At 39.1% G+C, this 22,157-nt stretch overlaps 1 protein-coding gene across 1 annotated transcript in view; it reads right to left on the bottom strand.

Annotated features, from left to right (window-relative positions):
• Nucleotides 1-3,562: 3,562 nt before the first annotated feature.
• HMCN1 (hemicentin 1) overlaps nt 3,563-22,157 on the bottom strand; it is a 543,718-nt gene continuing 525,123 nt past the window's right edge. The window contains exons 105-107 of the mRNA XM_069546297.1: nt 21,262-21,381; nt 6,483-6,609; nt 3,563-4,961 (exon numbers count right to left, since the gene is read on the bottom strand). Coding sequence (XP_069402398.1) covers nt 4,595-4,961; nt 6,483-6,609; nt 21,262-21,381 — 614 coding nt within the window. The 3' untranslated portion in view covers nt 3,563-4,594. The remainder of the gene's footprint in view (nt 4,962-6,482; nt 6,610-21,261; nt 21,382-22,157) is intronic.

The following is a 22,157-nucleotide window of genomic DNA, read 5'->3' as shown; positions in this document are numbered from 1 at the left end:
TTGGAGGAAAATGTTTGTGATTAAATATCTTGTATTAAGTGTTCACTCCTCAGTTGTGTTTGAGTCTTTGTAACTCTATGAACTGTAGACCACTAGGCCCCTCTGTCCATGGAATTCTCCAGGCAACAATACTAGAGTGGGTTGCCATTGCTTTCTCCAGGGGATTTTCCTGATCCAGGGGTTGAACCTGGGTCTTCTTCACTGCAAGTCCATTCTTTACTCTCTGAGCCACCAGGGAAGACTGCAATATATATGTTACAATATACTGGGGGAAAATGTTTATGATTAAATATCTTGGTAACACTTAAAACTTGAGCAAATTTTGTTTACTACTGAATTTCTGGGATTATTTAAGTAGATCATTTAAATATCAGTAAGATCAGCATGATAATGTATGGATGTGAAAGTTGGACTGTGAAGAAGGCTGAGTGCTGAAGAATTGATGCTTTTGAACTGTGGTGTTGGAGAAGACTCTTGAGAGTCCCTTGGACTGCAAGATCCAACCAGTCCATTCTGAAGGAAATCAGCCCTGGGATTTCTTTGGAAGGAATGATGCTAAAGCTCAAACTCTAGTACTTTGGCCACCTCATGCGAAGAGTTGACTCATTGGAAAGACTCTGATGCTGGGAGGGATTGGGGGCAGAAGGAGAAGGGGACGACAGAGGATGAGATGGCTGGATGGCATCACTGACTCGACGGACGTGAGTCTGAGTGAACTCCGGGGGTTGGTGATGGACAGGGAGGCCTGGTGTGCTGCGATTCATGGGGTCGCAAAGAGTCGGACATGACTGAGCAAATGAACTGAACTGAATCATAGTAAATACTTAATGGAAGGACATGTTATGTAGTGTTTCACAAACTTGTTTGATATTTGAACTTAATGTCATTGTTGTTCAGTCGCTCAGTTGAGTCCAACTCTTTGAACCCCATGAACTGTAGCACGCCAGGTTTCCCTGTCTTTCACCATCTCCCAGAGCTTGCTCAAACTCATATCCATTGAGTTGGGGATGCCATCCAACCATCTCATTCTCTGTCATCCTCTTCTCCTCCTGCCTTCAACCATTCCCAGCATCAAGATCTTTTCCAATGAGTTGGCTGTTTGCATCAGGTGGCCAAAGTAGTGGAGCTTCAGCATCAGTCCTTCCAATGAATATTCAGGATTGATTTCCTTTAGGATTGACTGGTTTGATTTCCTTGCAATCCAAGGAACTCGCAAGAGTCTAATCCAACACCACAGTTCAAAAGCATCAATTCTTTGGCACTCAGCCTTCTTTATGGTCCAACTCTCACATCCATACATGACTATTGGAAACATGTAGCTCTGGCTATATGGACATTTGTTGACAAAGTAATGTCTCTGCTTTTTAATATGCTGTCCAGGTTTTTCATAGCTTTTTTTCCAAGAAGCAAGAATCTTTAAATTTCATGGCTGCAGTCACCATCTGCAGTGACTTTGGAACCCAAGAAAATAAAGTCTGTCACTGTTTCCATTGTTTCCCCATTTATTTGCTATGAAGTGATGGGACTGGATGCCATGATCTCAGTTTTTTGAATGTTGAGTTTTAAGCCAACTTTTTCACTCTCCTCTCTCACTTTCATCAAGAGGCTCTTCAGTTCCTCTTCACTTTCTCCCATTAGGGTGGTGTCATCTGTGTATCTGAGGTTATTTATATTTCTCCTGGCAATCTTGATTCCAACTTGTGCTTCATCCAGCCTTGCATTTTGCAGGATGTAGTCTTCATATAAGTTCCATTAACAGGGTGACATTTTACAGCCTTCATGTACTCCTTTCCCAATATGTGGAACCAGTCCATTGTTCCATGTCCAGTTCTAAATGTTGCTTCTTGACCTGCATACAGGTTTCTCAGGAGTCAGATAAGGTGGTCTGATGTTCCCATCTCTCAAGAATTTTCCATAGTTTGTTGTGATCCACAGTCAAAGGCTTTAGCATAGTCAACGAAGCAGATATTTTTCTGGAATTGTCTTGCTTTTTCTGTGATCCAGTGGATGTTGGCAATTTGATCTCTGGTTCCTCTGCCTTTTCTAAATCCAGCTTGAACATCTGGAAGTTGTCGGTTCATGTACTGTTGAAGCCTAGCTTGGAGAAGTTTGAGCATTACTTTGCTAGCATGTGAGATGAGTACAATTGTGCAGTAGTTTGAGCATTCTTTGGCATTGATCTTCTTTGAGGTTGGAATAAAAACTGACCTTTTCTAGTCCTGTGGCCACTGCTGAGTTAAGTATTTGCTTAATATATAATAAATACTTAGTAGGAGGACATGTTATATAGTGTTTCACAAACTTGTTTGATGCTAGAACTCAGTTGACTCAAAATACCTTAACTGGGCTATTCTATAGAATTTTCTTTGGCAAATACTGATTTAGATAACCACCTGTCTGACTGCTTGGCTGTGGACTAGATGATTTTTCCAGTTTTCTTTGAATAATGTAATCTAGATAAAAATTCTTCAATCACAGGCCATGATTAGGCCTTTGCTAGTTTATTACCTATCATAGGTAGATGAAATCACTCAATGCAATATAACTGTTTAAGAAAATTGTCATGAAATGGGGACATCATTTAACTTGGAGTTATGAGATGGCAGATCTTGATGAAAGTGAAACAGAAGAGTGAAAAAGTTGGCTTAAAGCTCAACATTCAGAAAACTAAGACCATGGCATCTGGTCCCATGACTTCATGGCAAATAGATAGGGGAACAGTGGAAACAGTGGCTGACTTTATTTTTCTGGGCTCCAAAATCACTGCAGATGGTGATTGCAGCCATGAAATTAAAAGACGCTTACTCCTTGGAAGGAAAGTTATGACCAACCTAGACAGCATATTAAAAAGCAGAGATATTACTTTGTCAACAAAGCTCCGTCTAGTCAAGGGTATGGTTTTTCCAGTAGTCATGTATGGATGTAAGAGTTGGACTATAAAGAAAGCTGAGTGCCGAAGAATTGATGCTTTTGAACTGTGGTGTTGGAGAAGACTCTTGAGAGTCCCTTGGACTGCAAGGAGATCCAACCAGTCCATTCTGAAGGAGATCAGCCCTGGGTGTTCTTTGGAAGGACTGATGCTGAAGCTGAAACTCCAATACTTTGGCCACCTGATGTGAAGAGCTGACTCATTTGGAAAGACCCTGATGCTGGGAAAGATTGAGGGCAGGAGGAGAAGGGGACGACAGAGGATGAGATGGTTGGATGGCATCACCGACTTGATGGACATGAGTTTGGGTGGACTTCGGGAGTTGGTGATGGACAGGGAGGCCTGGCGTGCTGCGATTCACGGGGTCGCAAAGAGTCGGACATGACTGAGCGACTGAACTGATCGTGAGATGTAGAAGGTGTGCCATTCTCGCTATTGATTAGCTGTGTTATCTTAAGGAAATTACATAGGTTATCTGAATCCCAGGATGTGGATATACAAAATGTGAGTAATACTGTTTCAAGAGTTGTGATGATTAAAATCATGATATGTATGACACATACATGTATGTATGTCTATAAATTTTAATGCTTGTTATGAGTTCAAGAAATCAAATTTAGGTTTTTAAAAAAGTTAAGAAAAAGGATGTGAAAATTTTATTTAGGCAGGTTTTACTGGAACAATTTTTTTTTATAAAATAACTTTATAAAAGAGTCCATCAAGATATTATAAAGAAAATACACACTAAGGCAATATATGTACACTTCATAAAAATACAATACATCTCGGCAATTGCTTCCAGAGTCTATTACCACCACGTACAGTGTATTGACGTTTAACATTATGCTAATTTGAACATACAAGATTTTCAAGAAAAACAAAATTGTCCCATTGGTGTTTCAAAAATTGTTTCCAATTGACAGGAAAATTTAAAAAATGCTAAAATGTAAAATTTATGGCGCTAACTGAATGGAAAACTATGTCAAAAATGTTAGAGCAAAGATCCATGCCATAATCACTGAGGACAAATATATTTATTATTATAACTGGTTCAGCTGGTTCCACAAAGTTACTGAAAATAATATCCTTATTTTGGATGCTCAATCAAGGTAAACATCATTTGGTATTAGAAAGCTTTCTAGAAGCTGTACTATACTTCTATAATGAGTGGTATTTCTTTAGTTTTTAAAGTAAAAATAAGTATGTAAGTCCTATTATTAATATAAAGTATTAATACTTAAAAAAGTATCTTCATAAGTTACTTAGTAAGCTTTGATCAAAACACACAGCAACTAGCTTTATTATTATCAAAATGGTTAAATGCTGAAATTCACTTGGCTTTGAATTTTTTTCTTTTTTACAAAGTTATCTTAGCTACTATGTTACTATAAAACATCACTGATGGGTCCCGTTAAATGTTTAGAATAATCCTTGCAAAGGAACTGCTCCAGTGTAATAAATAAAGAAAATACTACAAGACTTTTCTAGCTCTTACCAAAAGATACGACCATGGTGGAATCATGAAAATACCTCAACAGTACCAAGGAAGGCACACAAAACAGAGCACAGCACCATCTCAAGCTGCCACGATAGCAGCTGTTCAGGGAACTTGATTACTGTGGTAAATGTGGGTTAACTATGTGGAGTTACGCTTTGGAGAACTGCTTAGTATGGATAGGCAGACACAGCTATATAAACAATGAATGTGGTCTGATACTCAACGGTCCCGTTGGCACTGTAGGATAAGGCTCGAACCCTCATGCGGTAGGTCTCTGGTTCTTGCAGTGGTCGTATTGTGTACACCACTCCTTTCAGGTTTTCATCCCTTAAGGCAAAGGGAATGGTCTGTTCCTCATCTATCATGAGGAAAGTTGTCCTGGGATGCATCACTCCATCTTGCGTGTATGCAACCAGCCGGATCAAATCTTGATTGGCAGCTATTCCAAACGGGAGGGAGACGAGTTTGTATTCCAGGGCATATGGACTCAAGGCACATTCCAAATCATTGGGTGGACAGTTCTTGAGACAGAACCTAAGGACAACAATCACATGAAATAGATCAAGTTATCGTGGCTTGGAAGCAGGAAAAGGCACAATGCAGGTGGTCATGATCCATGACAATCTGGGGGCATTAAAGGCAGGAGACAGTATGACTTCAAAATACTAAGGTTCACCCCATGGTCTGTGTTATTAACTGAAACCAGATGCCAGATGCTGACGAGTGTGTGCTGGTCTAGAGTCATATATTTCTCTCTCAGCTCCATTAAAATCAGAAGCTTTTGAACCACTGAAAAAAGTACCACAGAACATCTTTAAAGTGAAAAGTAGGTTTTGGAAAGAGAAACATCTGCATATATATTGGAAACAAGGACTTCTTAAAGAGAGGACTACAAATGATTTTAAAATTTTAACATCTACCCTAAGACTATTTGAAAGCAGAAATAGAATATATTGATATTGGTTTTTCTAAAAATAATAAAAGGTCAATTACGACTACAAAAAAAAAAGAAACAACTTTCTTTTCGGTATTTGCTTTCCACATCATTTTAGATTAAAAATAGTATATTTTCTTTTTCCAGAGCCCACAGTAGTTGTTTATGAGTCGTCATGACTTTGAAATTGTGTGCCAGAAATCACTGGTAATAAAGAGTAAAACAAAAAAATGCACAAAGGACCATGTTCTGAAGATACAGATTCTTCAGTCATAGTATTTTTCAAAGTCTGATAAGTCTGTAATTTTAATCTTCCCCCTTCCCTATTCCCCTCAGACAGATTACAAATAGGTTTTGGATGAATCCTGGGCAGCGCACACTTGACCGTGTTACAGTAACATGGGAGTCACCACTGAGAGGAAAACAAAGTGAGATCCAACCAGAGTCTGGTTTCAGAACTACCTCCTTATTAGTGGAGCCTATTCATGATGGCCATTATCTCATTTTCCAAGCACCCCACCAACTCTGTACCTAAACACAGTGCAACATTTCTGTAAGGGGAGGGAGAAAACAAAGCAGTTTATTCAAAACCCAGAAAAGACAGTGTTTCAGACAGCAGAATATGTAAACAAGATGAGATGTGAGTGAGCAGGCAGACGACTGACTCATCCTCGGTCTCCTCCACACTCCCGCGGAGTCATGATGACTCATCACTGTACAACCATGGTACTTCTTAGAGTGAGTGCTCTAAAAGCAGAGAGCCCTGAAGCCCCTGAGCCAACACCACGAGAAAAGAGGCAATTTCAAAGATAGGTAGGCTCTGTCACCCTATAAAATGCTCCCTGCCAAGGAAGGATTCTAGATGTTGCCTGGTGCATTACACGCTGAGCAGACTTGTGCCAGGAAACTCTGGTAGCTCAAAGCTGGCAATCGCTGCTGCAGGATGAATTCATTTTTTTGCCCACTCTCTGAAGAAGGAACACACTGTAAACCCCTAGCCCCTGAGGGATTACTGACTTCCTGTGAGTGAGAAACATGACTGCAGACAGGGCTTGCTGGTCAAGGAGAGAGAGGAAGGAGGATTTTCAAAAGCATGCCTGGGAAAAGAAGGCAAGACATACCCTGACACAGGATCCCGTTGGTAGTCAGGTGGACAGGGTGTCTCAATGCAGCGGTAGCTTCCTCTCATGTTGAAGCACATGCGATTTGGCCCACAGCGCACATTCTGTTCCAGGCACTCATCAATATCTACAACAGCACAAGAAAGAAAAAGCATTAGCAAGTTAGGTCAGAAGAGGCCTTCAGGGCAGGCATTGTGGCTATTTGCCTGGAATATTGAGGGTTAGCTTTCTCCTCCCCAAGAATGAACTTGGTTGGTAGCTGCACCTAAGCTTTTTCACCCACCAAGTGGGGATCTTGATTCTTGGTGTGCTGTTTCCCAGACTGATTGTTCTGAGGTTAAGTTTTTAAAAAATCATGTGAAAAGACACTGAAAAATAAGGGCTATTAAAGTAGAAGGGAAGCTACAAAGAAAAAATTTTTTTTTACACTTGGGAAATAGAATGCACTTGAGTTTTGTAAAGCCAGTAATTCTTTAAATTCACGAAAAACAAGCTAAAAACTTATAAGACACATGTGAACCTTTCTTGGAGTCAAAAATCTCTTTAAAACATGAATGATCCTTGATCTTTCCCTAATATTTTGTAAGGTCAAATTACTGGGTGGGAGGTTGGGTAGTAGAAATTTAAAGAAGTTATACATTCAAGGAAGACTTGTGGAGACATACCGAATAAAGGGGGAAAAAAAAAACAAACCGGATCAAATAGATGACCCAAGAACCATAATTCAAGTTTGACTGAATCTGAAGGGAATGATGCTGAAGCTGAAACTCCAGTACTTTGGCCACCTCATGCGAAGAGTTGACTCATTGGAAAAGACCCTGATGCTGGGAGGGATTGGGGGCAGGAGGAGAAGGGGACGACAGAGGATGAGATGGCTGGATGGCATCACTGACTCGATGGACATGAGTTTGAGTGAACTCTGGGAGTTGGTGATGGACAGGGAGGCCTGGCGTGCTGAGAATCATGGGGTCGCAAGGAGTCGGACACAACTGAGCGACTGAACTGAACTGAACTATGTAGAATCCATCCTCAGTTGTTATAGGTAGGGTACTGTCCCTAGGATATTGGGGAAACATGCAAATGAAATGCTCTTTATTTTGTTTTCTACACAAAGTTGTTTAGGAAAAAACACACTTAAATCATTAAAATTAAAAAGCATCAAGAAAAAGCCAAAAGAAACGTTTTATGAGTTCCCTGAAAATGAGTGTTTCTAAGCCATGATTTTAAACTTGAGGTCTATATTTAAGCATTAGGGGATCTGTGAATGAAACCATTTCTGTACGTTGAGTATGTAGGTATGTGTGTGCAAGTTAGCAAGAGAGATGAAGCAAGACTCAGATTGATTGACTTTTCTGGATAAGAGGGCCTATAGAGTTCAACATAATTTAAGGGATGTTGAGCCCCTAAAGTTAAGAATCATATTTTACAGCAATAGTTTCAAACTGTGGTATCTGTATTCCCCTGGTAGTACATGAAAACTCCCAGCAGTTATGACAGCAGGCAACTATTTCAGGGAATTAATTACCATTCAAATTAAAAAACTTTTTTCTTATTGAGGTATCAGTCAGTTCAGCTCAGTCGTGTCCGACTCTTTGTGACCCCATGAATCGCAGCACATCAGGCCTCCCTGTCCATCACCAACTCCCGGAGTTCACTCAGACTCACGTCCATAGAGTCAGTGATGCCATCCAGCCATCTCATCCTCTGTCGTCCCCTTCTCCTCCTGCCCCCAATCCCTCCCATAATCGGAGTCTTTTCCAATGAGTCAACTCTTCACATGAGGTGGCCAAAGTACTGGAGCTTCAGCTTTAGCATCATTCCTCCCAAAGAAATCCCAGGGTTGATCTCCTTCAGAATGGACTGGTTGGATCGCCTTGCAGTCCAAGGGACTCTCAAGAGTCTTCTCCAACACCACAGTTCAAAAGCATCAATTCTTCGGCGCTCAGCCTTCTTCACAGTCCAACTATCACATCCATACATGACCAGAGGAAAACCATAGCCTTGACTAGATGGACCTTAGTCGGCAAAGTAATATCTCTGCTTTTGAATATGCTATCTAGGTTGGTCACAACTTTTCTTCCAAGGAGTAAGCGTCTCTTAATTTCATGGCTGCAGTCACCATCTGCAGTGATTTTGGAGCCCCCCAAAATAAAGTCTGACACTGTTTCCACTGTTTCCCCATCTATTTCCCATGAAGTGATGGGACCGGATGCCATGATCTTTGTTTTCTGAATGTTGAGCTTTAAGCCAACTTTTTCACTCTCGTCTTTCACTTTCATCAAGAGGCTTTTTAGCTCCTCTTCACTTTCTGCCCTAAGGGTGGTGTCATCTGCATATCTGAGGTTATTGATATTTGTCCCGGCAATCTTGATTCCAGCTTGTGTTTCTTCCAGCCCAGCGTTTCTCATGATGTACTCTGCATAGAAGTTAAATAAGCAGGGTGACAATATACAGCCTTGACATACTCCTTTTCCTATTTGGAACCAGTCTGTTGTTCCATGTCCAGTTCTAACTGTTGCTTCCTGACCTGCAATACAGATTTCTCAAGAGGCAGGTGAGGTGGTCTGGTATTCCCATCTCTTTCAGAATTTTCCACAGTTTCTTGTGATCCACACAGTCAAAGGCTTTGGCATAGTCAATAAAACAGAAATAGATGTTTTTCTGGAACTCTCTTGCTTTTTCCATGATCCAACGGATGTTGGCAATTTTATCTCTGGTTCCTCTGCCTTTTCTAAAACCAGCTTGAACATCAGGGAGTTCACGGTTCACGTATTGCTAAAGCCTGGCTTGGAGAATTTTGAGCATTACTTTACTAGCATGTGAGATGAGTGCAATTGTGCAGTATAGTTGATTTATAATGCTGTGTTAATCCGGTGTACAGCAAAGTGATTCAATTATACATAAATATGTACTTTTTCAGATTATTTTCTTTTAGTTTATTACAAAATATTATGTATAGTTCCCTGTGCTATATAGTAGTGTGTACATGTCAGTCCTAATTTCTCAATTTATCCCTCCCTCCAACTCCCTTTTCCCTTTGGTAAGCATAACTTGCTTTTCTATGTCTGTGGGTCTATTTCTGTTTTGTAGGAAAGTTCATTTGTGTCTTTCTTTAGATTCCACATATAAGTGATATCACATGTTACTTTATCTTTCTCCGACTTCTCTTAGCATGGTAATCTCTAGATCCATCCATGTTGCGAATGACATTATTTTATCCTTTTTATGACTCATCTTTCATTGTGTATATATACCGCATCTTTAGCCATTCATCTGTCAATAGACATGTAGGTTGCTTCCATATCTCGGCTGTTGTAAACAGTACTGCAGTGAACATTGGGGTGAATGTGTATTTTCAAATTATGGTTTTCTCTAGATAAATGCCCAGAAGTAAAGCTGCAGGAGCAAAAAAAGCAGGATAGCTCTACTTTTAGCTTTTCAAGGACCCTCCATGTTGTTCTCCATAGTGGCTATAACAGTTTACATTTCCACCAACAAGGCAGGAGGGCTTCTTATTCTCCACACCCTCTCCAGCCTTTATTATTTGTAGACTTTTGGATAATGGCCATTCTGAGTGGTGTGAAATGATACCTCATTGTAATTTTGATTTGCATTTTTGTAATAATTAATGATATTGAGCATCTTTTCATGTGCCTGTTGGCCACCTGTATATCTTCTTTGCAGAAATGTTTATTTAGATCTTCTGCCCTTTTGTAGGAAAATGAACTGTTTATATATTTTGGAGATTAATCCCTTGTCGGTCACATCATTTGAAAATATTTTCTTCCATTCTGTAGGTGGCCTTTTACATTTTGTTTATGGTTTCCTATGCTGTGGAAAAGTTTTTAAGTTTATTTAGATCTGATTTTTTAAAATTTTCTTTTTAACTTAAATTTTTATTTTCATTACTCAGGAGATGGAGCCAAAAAGATATTGCTGCTATTTATGTATCCTGCCTATGTTTCCCCCCAAAAGTTTTATGATATCTGGTTTTACATTTAAGTTATAATCCATTTTGAGTTTATTTTTATGGTGTTAGAGAATGTTCTAATTTCACTCTTTTACATGCGTTTGTTCAGTTTTCCCAGCACCACTTATTGAAGAAACTGTATTTTTGCTATTGTACATTTTTGCCTCCTTTGTTGTGGATTAATTGACCATAGGTGTGTTGGTTTGTTTCTGAGCTTTCTCTCCTGTTCCATTGATCAATATTTCTGTTTTTGTGCCACTACCACATTATTTTGATGACTATAGCTTTGAGTATATTCTGAAGTCAGGGAGCCTGTTTCCTCCAGCTCTGTTTTACTTTCTCCAGATTTCTTTGGCTACTTGAGGTCTTTTGTGCTTCCATATAAATTTTAAAATTTCTTATTCTGTGAAAAATGCCATTGGTAATTTGACAGCAATTGCACTGAACATGTAGACTGTCTTGGGTAGTATACTCATTCTGACAATATTGATTGTTACAGTCCAAGAATATTGTATATCCTTCCTTCTGTTTGTGTTATCTTTGATTTCTTTCATCAGCATCTCATAGTTTTTAGAATACAGGTCTTTTACCTCCTTAGGTAGGTTTATTTCAAGGTATTTTATTCTTTTTGATACAATGGTAACTGTTAGTGTATCGAAAAAGAAAGTATTTCAGTATATTAACTGTGTCCAGGAATTGTACTGAAATTATTGAGCTCTAGTAATCTTCTGGTAGCGTCTTTAGGATTTTCTATGTATAGCATTATGTTATCTGCAAACCGTGGTAGTTTTATTACTCCTTTTCCAATTTGGATTCCTTTCATTTCTCTTTCTTCTCTAACATGTCTAGGACTTCATAATTCTGTTGAATAAAGTGCCAAGTGGATATCCTTCACCCTTGGCCTTGTTTCTGAACTTAGAGGAAAATACTTTCAACTTTTTACCATTGAGTAGGATGTTAGCTGTGAGTAGGGTTTATCATATATGGCTTTATGATGTTGAGGTAAGTTCCCCCTATGCCCACTTTATGGGGAACTTTATATCATAAATGGGTATTGAATTTTATCACAATAAACTGTGGAAAATTCTGAAAGAGATGGGAATACCAGACCACCTGACCTGCCTCTTGAGAAACCTGTATGCAGGTCAGGAAGCAACAGTTAGAACTGGACATGGAACAACAGACTGGTTCCAAATAGGAAAAGGAGTACATCAAGGCTGTATATTGTCACCCTGCTTATTTAACCTATATGCAGAGTACATCTACATATAGGTTATTCAGCCCAGAGAAACGCTGGGCTGGAAGAATCACATGCTGGAATCAAGATTGCCGGGAGAAATATCAATAACCTCAGATATGCAGATGATACCACCCTTAGGCAGAAAGTGAAGAACTAAAGAGCCCCTTGATGAAAGTGAAAGAGGAGAGTGAAAAAGTTGGCTTAAAGCTCAACATTCAGAAAATGAAGATCATGGCATCCAGTCCCATCACTTCACAGCAAATAGATGGAGAAACAGTGGAAACAGTGGCTCACTTTATTTTTTGGGGTTCCAAAATCACTGCAGATGGTGATTGCAGCCATGAAATTAAGAGACGCTTACTCCTTGGAAGAAAAGTTATGACCAACCTAGAGAGCATATTGAAAAGCAGAGACATTACTTTGTCAACAAAAGTCCGTCTAGTCAAGGCTATGGTTTTTCCAGTGGTCATGTATGGATGTGAGAGTTGGACTATAAAGAAAGCTGAGTGCCGAAGAATTGATGCTTTTGAACTGTGGTGCTGGAAAAGACTCTTGAGAGTCCCTTGGAGTGCAAGGAGATCCAACCAGTCCATCCTAAAGGAGATCAGTCCTGGGTGTTCATTGGAAGGACTAATGCTGAAGCTGAAGCTCCAATATTTTGGCCACCTGATGTGAAGAGCAGACTCATTTGAAAAGCCCCTGATGTTGGGAAAGATTGAAGGCAGGAGGAGAAGGGGATGATGGAGGATGAGATGATTAGATGGCATTACTGACTCAATGGACATGAGTTTGGGTGGACTTCGGGAGTTGGTGATGGACAGGGAGGCCTGCTGTGCTGCGGTTCATGGGATCGCAAAGAGTCGGACATGACTGAGCGATTGAACTGACCTGAACTGAATTTTATCAAAAGTTTTTTCTGCATCTATTGCAATGATCATATAGTTTTAATTCAATTTGTCACTGTGGTGTATCACACTGATTTGTGGACACTGAAAAATCTTGCATCCCTGGAATTTTAATCATGGTGTATGATCCTTTTAATGTAATGTTGGATTCAGTTTGCTAGTAATTTGTTTAATATTTTTGCAATATATTAATCGGTGACATTTGTATGTAATTTTTCTCTTTTGTGGTATCTTTGGTTTTGGTTATCAGAGTGACGGTGGCCTCACTGAATGAGTTTGGAAGTATTCCTTCCTCTGGAAGTTTTTGGAATAGTTTCAGAAGATTTAGGTGTTAACTCTTCTATTAAAGTTTTATAGAATTTGCCTGTTAAGTCATCTGATACCATATCTTTTGGGGGAGTTTTTAAAATCACAGATTCAATTTTAGTATTTAAAATTGGTCTGTTCATGTTCTCTTTTTCTTCATTTTTCACTCTTGGGAGATTGTACCTTTCTAAGAATTTGCATATTTCTTGTAGGTTGTCGATTTTATTGATAAATAGTTGCTTTTAGTATGGGCCTTTGTATTTCTGCGGTGGTGACTGTAACTTCTTTCTCATTTACGATTTTATTGATTTGGGCTCTCTCCCTGTTTTTCTTGATGAGTCTGGCTAAAGGTTTATCAATTTTGTTTATCTTTACAATGAATCAGCTTTTATTTTTATTTATTGCTTTTAATATTTTGACATTTTCTTCCTCTGTATTTCATTTATTTCTGATCTGATCTTTATGCTTTCTTTCCTTTGAATTAACTTTGGGTTTTGTTTTGTTCTTTCTTTAGTTGCTTTAGATGTGAAGTTAGGTAGTTTCAGATCTTTCTTGTTTCCTGACGTAAGCTTGTATAGCTATTAACTTTTTTCTTAGAACTGCTTTTGCTGTGTTCCATGTTTTGGATCATCATGTTTCTGTTTTCATTTATCTCTAGGTATTTTTTCGATTTCCTCCTTGATTTCTTCAGTGATTCATTTGTTACTTTGGAGAAGGCAACGGCACCCCACTCCAGTACTCTTGCCTGGAAAATCCCATGGATGGAGGAGCCTGGTAGGCTGCAGTCCAAGGGGTCGCTAAGAGTTGGACATGACTGAGCGACTTCTCTTTCACTTTTCACTCTTCATGCATTGGAGAAGGAAATGGCAACCCACTCCAGTGTTCTTGCCTGGAGAATCCCAGGGACGGGGGAGCCTGGCGGGCTGCCGTCTATGGGGTTGCACAGAGTCGGACATGACTGAAGCAACTTAGCAGCAGCAGCACAATGTTAAGCCTCCATGTGTTCCTGTTTTTTACAGTTTTTTCTTGTAGATGATGTCTGATTTCATAGTGCTGTGGTCAGAAAAGATGCTTGATAAGATTTCAGTTTTCTTAAATTTATTGAGGCTTGCTTTGTGGCCAAGCACATACTTTGATTGTACTTGTATACATACATGTCAATCCTGGAGAATGTTCCATGTGCACTTGAAAAGAATCTGTATTCTGCTGCTTTTGGATGGAATGCTCTATATATACCAATTAAGTTCATCTGGACTACTGTGTCTTTTAGGGCCTATGTTTTCTTATTGATTTTCTGCCTGGATCATCTGTCCATTGAGGCAAGTGGGGTGAGTGTTAAAAGTCCTCCCCTCGTACTGTGTTACTGTTAATTTCTCCTTTTATGTCTATTAACTTCCTTGAATATGAGATTTTTGATATAGCAGTCTAGGTATACACACAATTGTTTTAAGGTGCTGATTTCTTAATTTCAAATGCACTTCAAGTATCCTGAAGTTTTACTCTCCTCCTCTCATGATTACTGGTTTCAATATCATATTTGAATGTGGATAATTTCCTACCTTTTGGGTAGGTTTGCCTTTACCAATGAGCTTTCCCATTTCCTAATTTGCTTATTTCTAGTTGTAGACTTCTTTTCTGTCTAGAGCAATTCCTTTAGCATTTTTTTTGTAAAGCTGGTTTGGTGGTAATGAGTTCTTTTGGCTTTTGCTTGTCTGTAAAGCTTTAGATTTCTCTGTCAAAATTTGAATGAGTCTTGCTGGGTAAAGTAATCTTGTTTGTAGGTTTTTCACTTTCATCACTTTAAATATAATGTGTCACTCTCCTCTAGCCAGAGTTTCAGCTAAAAAATCAGACAACCTTATGGGGGTCCCTTATACATTATTTGTTGCTTTTAATATTTTCTGTCAGTTTGATTGCCATGTGTGTGGGCATGTTCCTTCTAGAGTCGATCGTCTATAGAAGGTTTTGCACTTCTTGGGCTTGGGTAACTGTCTCCTTTTGCACATTAAGAAAGTTTTCAGTTATTATCTCTTCAAATATCTTCTCAGGCCCTTTCTCTCCCTTTTCTCCTTCTGGGGCCTCTATAATGCAAATGTTGGTGCATTTGACATTGTCTCAGAAGTCTCTCAAACTGCCCTCATTTCTTCTCAATTTTTTCTTTATTCTGTTATGCAGTACTGACTTCTACCATTCTGTCTTCCAGCTCACCTATCCATTCTTCTGGCTCATTTTTTCAGCTATTGAGTCCTTCTAGGGTGTTTTTCACTTCAGTTATTGTATTCTTCAACTTTTTGGCTGTTCTTTATATTTTCTAACTCTTTGCTAAAGATTTCTTACAGGTTTTTGCACCGTGCATCCATTCTTTACCTGAATTTCTGGATCATCTTTACAATCATTACTCTCAACTCTTTCTCAGGTAGATTGCCTATCTCCACGTCACTTAGTTGTTCTGGGGGTATATCTTGTTCTTTGTCTGGAACATAATCCTCTGTTATCTCCTTTCACCTGGGTTTTTCTTTCTTTCTTTTTTATTTTTTAAAAAATCTGTGGTTGCCCTGGGTCTTCATTGGTGTGTGCAGGCTTTCTCAGGCTGCGGAGAGTGGGGCCTGCTCTCTAGCTGTGGTGCACAGGGCTTCCCGTCGTGGTGGCTTCTCTAGGCTCATGGGCTTCAGGAGTTGCCGCATGCGAGCTCAGCAGTTGTGGCTCTTGGGCCCTAGAACCTGCAGGCTTCAGCAGTTGTGGCACATGGGCTTAGTTGCCCCATGGCATGCAGGATCTTTCTGCACCAGGGACCAAACCCACGCTCCCTGCAATGGTAGGTGGATTCCTATCCACAGTGCCGCCAGGGAGGTCTTTGCCTAGATTTCTATTTGCATTTTTAGGTATGTGGAAGGTTATTTATGTTTCTTGGCCTCTGAGAAGTGGCCTCTATGGGGGATGTCCTCTGTGTCCCAGCAGTACACTCCCCTTTTGTCACCAAAGGGCCAGGGACCAGGTGATTCTAGGGTAGGTTCTGATCTGCATTTCTGGACTTGGTTCTGTAGGCTGCTGGATTGTAGTTTTTTTGCTTCTGGTATCTGCCCCCTGGTGGGTAGAGCTGGGACTTGATAATGACCTAATGTGCTTACTATTACTCCTTTTACAATAGGATTAGTTTTCCTCCAGGAATGAAACAGAAACATGTTTTATTTCAGTTAAATCTTAAATCTTGCCTTTTGACTCTGCAAACCAACTTTCAGTTATGATTTTTATCTGTTGGAAGTGTTCCATCTGCTTGACAAAATGAAATTGTCTCAGAATGAAGTGAAAAGCCCTTTAGGAAAATGTGAAAGAAATTTACCTTTGCTATCATAAAAAAAAATCCCATTCCCCTCCCATCCATATTCCAAGTTTCCTTTTCACTTTAATTTTTATAGTGAACTCACACAGAAACATGGGGCCAGTGGACTGTTAGGGTCTATGAAAATGGTGGCTTGGAGGCCGGGATCTGGATACACATTTATACACAGTAAGAACAGCTACCTCCTCACATATGTCCATTGGCTGAATATATCAAATGTCAGAATCTAATATACAAAGTGTTTGTCCCTAGCTCCATAATAACATACACTTCCCATAGAAGAGCTTTCAAAAAGTATTTGAGCTTCTAAGAAGGTAACCCTTCTTTGTCTTCTATCACTATCTCATCAGGAGTAAGTATCTTTAAGGCACTCAATCCGCTCACTTAGTTCACTCACTTTAGTCACTAGTCATAAAAAAAAGTAGCCAGAAAAGGTGGAGCAATCAGGCTATCTTTTGTTACCCGACAGTATGGTAATATCTGATTTTTGTAAGATATTATATAATTATATAACATATCGTAAGATTAAATAATTGTATATAATATTATATAAAATTACAAAATATTATTTAAAAATTATTATGATCAAAAATTAAAGTATAGGCTTTTCATAACAAATATTATTGCTGTAAGAAAAGTATACCAAGATGAGTTGAAAAACTTTCACAGGAACAGCTTTAGAATATATGAATGCATTTAACCAAATGCTTCTGGCTACATTAAAAAAAGTAATTCAGAATAAACATTAGACTTATAGAGAATATAAAGTAATTCAGATTCTCAATAGACATGAATTACTTCTTAAAAACTTGGATAGATAATTCATTTTGAAGGCAATGCCAACATACAGTATTTTTACACTTTTAGAATTAAGATTGTTGTTCAGTCACTCAGTTGTGTTCGACTCTTTGCAACCCCATGGTTTCACCATCTCCTGGAGCTTGCTCAAATTTTTGTTTATTGAGTTGGTGATGCCATCCAACCATCTCATCATCTGTCGTTGCCTTCTCCTCCTGCCTTCAGTCTTTCCCACCATCAGGGTCTTTTCCAATGAGTTGGCTGTTTGCATCAGGTGGCCAAAGTATTGGGGCTTCAGCCTCAGTCCTTCCAAAGAATATTCAGGACTGATTTCCTTTAGGATTGACTTGTTGCATCTCCTTGAAGTCCAAGGGACTCTCAAGAGTCTTTTCCAACCCCACAGTTCAAAAACATCAATTCTTCAGCACTCAGCCTTCTTATGGTCCAACTCTCACATCCATACATGACTACTGGAAAAACCATAGCTTTGACTATGTGGGCCTTTGTTAACAAAGTGATATCTGATTTTTAACACTGTGTCTAGGTTTGTCATAGCTTTTTTTCCAAGGAGCAAGTGTCTTTTAATTTCATGGCTGCAGTCATTGTCCACAGAGATTTTGGAGCCCAAGAAAATAAAATCTATCACTGTTTCCTTTGTTTCCCCATCTATTTGCCATGAAGTGATGGGACCAGATGCCATGATCTTAAGATTTTAATTGATACAGGATGCTTGGGGCTGGTGCACTGGGACGACCCAGAGGGATGGTACGGGGAGGGACGTGGGAGGGGGGTTTAGGATGGGGAACATGTGTACACCCGTGGCGGATTCATGTTGATGTGTGGCAGAACCAATACGATATTGTAAAGTAATTAGCCTCCAATTAAAAAATAAATTTAAATTAAAAAAAAAGATTTTGATTGTTGGAGTTTTAAGCCCACTTTCACTCTCCTTTTTCATCTTCATCAAGAGGCTCTTTAGCTCCTCTTCACTTTTTGCCATAAGGGTGGCATCATCTGCATATCTAAGCTTATTGATATTTCTCCTGACAATCTTGATTCCAGCCTGTGATTCACCCAGACTGGCATTTCACATGATGTACTCTGCATATAAATTCAATAAGCAGGGTGATAATATTCAGCCTTGACATAATCCTTTCCCAATTTGTAACCAGTCCATTGTTCCATGTCCAGTTCTAACTGTTGCTTCTTGACCTGCATACAGGTTTCTCAGGAGGCAAGTAAGGTGGTCTGGTATTCCCATCTCTTTAAGAATTTTCCAGAGTTTGTTGTGGTCCACACAGTCAAAGGCTTTGGCATAGTCAATAAAGCAGAAATTGATGTTTTTCTGGAACTCTCTTGCTTTTTCCATGATCCAGTGGATGTTGGCAATTTGATCTGTGGTTCCTCTGCCTTTTCTAAATCCAGTTTGTATATCTGGAAGTTCTCAGTTCATGTACTATTGAAGCCTAGCTTGAAGGATTTTTAGCATTACCTTGCTAGCTTTTGAAATGAGTGCAATTGTGTAGTAGTTTGAACATTTTTGGCAGTGCCCTTCTTTGGGACTGGAATTAGATTAGTGGGGTTTAAGATTAGCATACAAAATTTTCAGTTTCTCCTCTCTGCTTTTGGGGAAAATTATGCTTGGTCATGTTTTTGCTTTTCATTTTGCAATCTGATGGCTTCTACTTTTGACTAGTTTCTGTCAATGTTCAATGTCAAGTTCACTTTAATATCCCTTTTATTATTGATATCTCTAACACTAATGTATAAAGCTTCAAAAATTCATCTGGGGATGAAACGTAGTCTTTTGTTCCTCACAAATACCGCAAACACTTTCTAAAGCCATGAAAGACTCCAAGTTATTCTTTAGAGTGGAGACTTCTTTAAATGTTGTAGTTGTTATCTCTCATGTCCTTTTATAAAATCACAAAAATATGTAACTTGCTTAAATTGTAAACATTTTAGATGATGCCTGTTTCTGATTTGTGCACATTATTTTCCACTCTTTGGAGCACAAGTGAAAGTGGAAAAATGTTTTGAACTGAATGAGTGACAAGGACAACTAAAAAAACATACTGGCATAATTTAATGGAGGAAAAATCCTCTCCTGAGAATATGACATAATATAACCCTTAAAAATCTGGCTAAGGAGTTTGCAGTCCACTAGGTTATTCCAAATGCTTCAGTATCTGTCCCCTTCCTTCCTTGGTACCTGGTGCGCCTGTAGAGAGAATAATGGTAGTGTTGTACACTGCCCCCCCTTCAGAAGGATTCTTGGGGTGACAAGCTGGAGGAAGTTGTAAGACATGGACAGTGTAAGCACTCTTACATCTCTGCTGCCACACTACAATGACACTGTTGTTCACAGCATCACAGGAGAAACAAAGGACCATTCTAAACATAGTGAAATCTGTGATCAAGTCCTACCCTTGTTCTTGATGGTTATAGGACACTGAGACTCACATAATCACTCTAAGAATTGGTTTTATCATCTCTAGAATGGGTCCGATTTATTGTTCTTGACAAAGCTATACTGCTGATTAAAACGAGCTAACAGTTGTTTCAGAAAAATGGAAAACTATAATGTAGATACGTTATTCCAATATTTCAAAACTTAGTAAAATGTTCTTCCTAGGGCAAGCTTTTCATAAATGTTTGGTGAAGGATGACTGGAGCAGAGTTTATTATTGCATTCACATGATCAGTGGGGGCTCTGAGGGAGCATATTGGGTGAATGGGGTAAGTAAGAGTGGGGAGGCTCATAGTAACCCAGGTGAAGCAACTGTCCATCCTGTTCTTGCCTTCCAGAACACATTTCCATGAGCTGCATCCTAGCAAGTGTTTTGTAAAGGGAAGTCTTTCATACAGGACAGAGATGAATAAAATTCAGAGCTTTTAAAGACCTATATCATATTCTTAGTGTTTTTTTGTCCATAGAATTAGTTTCTTAGATTTTGATGATTTATGTAAATTCATACATTTTTTTCTCTAAGTACACATTGCAACATACTAAGTTCATCAAAATACTCCTTTCACATTTTTGTGTGAAGAGGGTACAATTGAGATATATTTTTTTTTTCTTTCTACCATCACTGCTGCTGCTGCTGCTAAGTCACTTCAGTCGTGTCCAACTCTGTGTGACCCCATAGACGGCCGCCCACCAGGCTCCCCCGTCCCTGGGATTCTCCAGGCAAGAACACTGGAGGGGTTGCCATTTCCTTCTGCAATGCATGAAAGTGAAAAGTGAAGTCGCTCAGTCATGTCCGACTCTTAGTGACCCCAGGGACTGCAGCCCACCAGGCTCCTCCATCCATGGGATTTTCCAGGCAAGAGGACTGGAGTGGGGTGCCATTGCCATCACTACGTTGTCTAAAACTCATTGTAACACCTAGTAATAGAACTCTGTATGTTGATTAAGCACTTATTTGCATGTCTGTATCCACTAGACTATCATAAGGAAATAGTGTACATTATTCACCTGTTTTAACCTACTGTGTCCTGAATTTCTAGAAAATGATTGGCATTCATCATTTGATTCAAAGAATGAATGAGTTAATCAATTGCCCACTGATCACTAAAACAAAGTATAAAATAATGCCTAACACTGAAGTACATTTACTGAGCATTCATCCCATTTCTCCTTTCTTCTTAGCTGGATTGGTTCCTTTTAGTTTTAAATATATATGATATGAACTGGTTCAGGCATTCCTGTGCCTTCTTCTCAGAGAAGGCAATGGCACCCCACTCCAGTACTCTTGCTTGGAAAATCCCATGGACGGAGGAGCCTGGTGGGCTGCACTCCATGGGGTCCCTGGGAGTCGGACACAACTGAACAACTTCAGTTTTCACTTTCATGCACTGGAGAAGGAAATGGCAACCCACTCCAGTGTTCTTGCCTGGAGAATCCCAGGGACGGGGGAGCCTGGTGGGCTGCCGTCTATGGGGTCACACAGAGTCGGACATGACTGAAGCAACTTAGCAGTAGCAGTGCCTTCTTCTAAGACCATACCAAAAATGTTTCTCAAATTTTCCTTTGCTTAATTCCCTTCTGCTTTTCCTGCTTGTAAAAGCGATGGTTAAAGATAAGTCTGACCCATGGGATAGTGAAGGGAAAGGAATCAACTAGAAGAATAGTTATTAAAAAAAAAAGACACTTCTCATACTATGCTATATTGGTTTTAAGTTAAGTTGCAGCAGTAAATGTCCCAAAGTTTTCTCACCTTGACATGTCTTTCCATTGATCATGAGCTGATAGCCAGGTGGACAGATACACCGATAGCTCCCAAAGGTATTTTTACACTCATGCTGGCAGGTGTCAGTATTTTCACATTCATTAATATCTGTGCAGAAAGAAAGCAGAATATGTAAGTATACAAAACAAAGGCAGAAACTGTGACAGAATCAACTATAAACAAGCTTTTGACATACAGTAGACAACTTAGTGACTTTATACTCATGTGTTTAAAAATGCTCAAAGTGGTTTCATATCAGGATCTGTTTTTAATGGTCCAATATAAAACTGTCCTATATTATAAAATATGAACATCTCTTTTGTGTATAAATGTATTTGAGCTGAAACCCCAACCTAGCCAATTTCAATGTTACTTAATTAAGATTAGAACAACAGATGAAACAGAATGGTGCAAGATCCCAAACTACTAAAGTGCTAAACTCTTGACAGAACAGTAGAATTTACCTAAAAGATAAACTTTCTATTGAGATTAACTGGAAAAAGAAATATTCTTTTCTATTTTATTTAAACTTCAGTTGCCTCTCTCTCTCTCCAACAGCCATGTGTAACTTTCCCATATGCAGATATCATTTAGTGGAGGTGGTTTTATCTTTGCAACAGGAATATTTATCCAGCTTATATGATTATAAAGTATTTCACTAATGACAACTACATATATATAGTTGCTATGTTACTTTCGCCCAGCCACTTAACTTCTCAAGATCTCAGTTGATTCTTCTGCCAAGAGGAGTCAGAGACACAATCTCCTTACTTCACACAGGTTTGTTAGAAGGTGCAAATATAATAAGATATGAAAAACATTTTATAAACTATAAAGAGCTAATCTACCTGCTATCACTAAACAAAATTAAGAAAACAGTAATA

The sequence above is a fragment of the Ovis canadensis genome, chromosome 12 (assembly GCF_042477335.2).
Source record: "Ovis canadensis isolate MfBH-ARS-UI-01 breed Bighorn chromosome 12, ARS-UI_OviCan_v2, whole genome shotgun sequence".
Taxonomy (NCBI): domain Eukaryota; kingdom Metazoa; phylum Chordata; class Mammalia; order Artiodactyla; family Bovidae; genus Ovis; species Ovis canadensis.
Note: the sequence above shows the minus strand (reverse complement) of the source record. Positions and strands in the feature narration are given on the sequence as shown.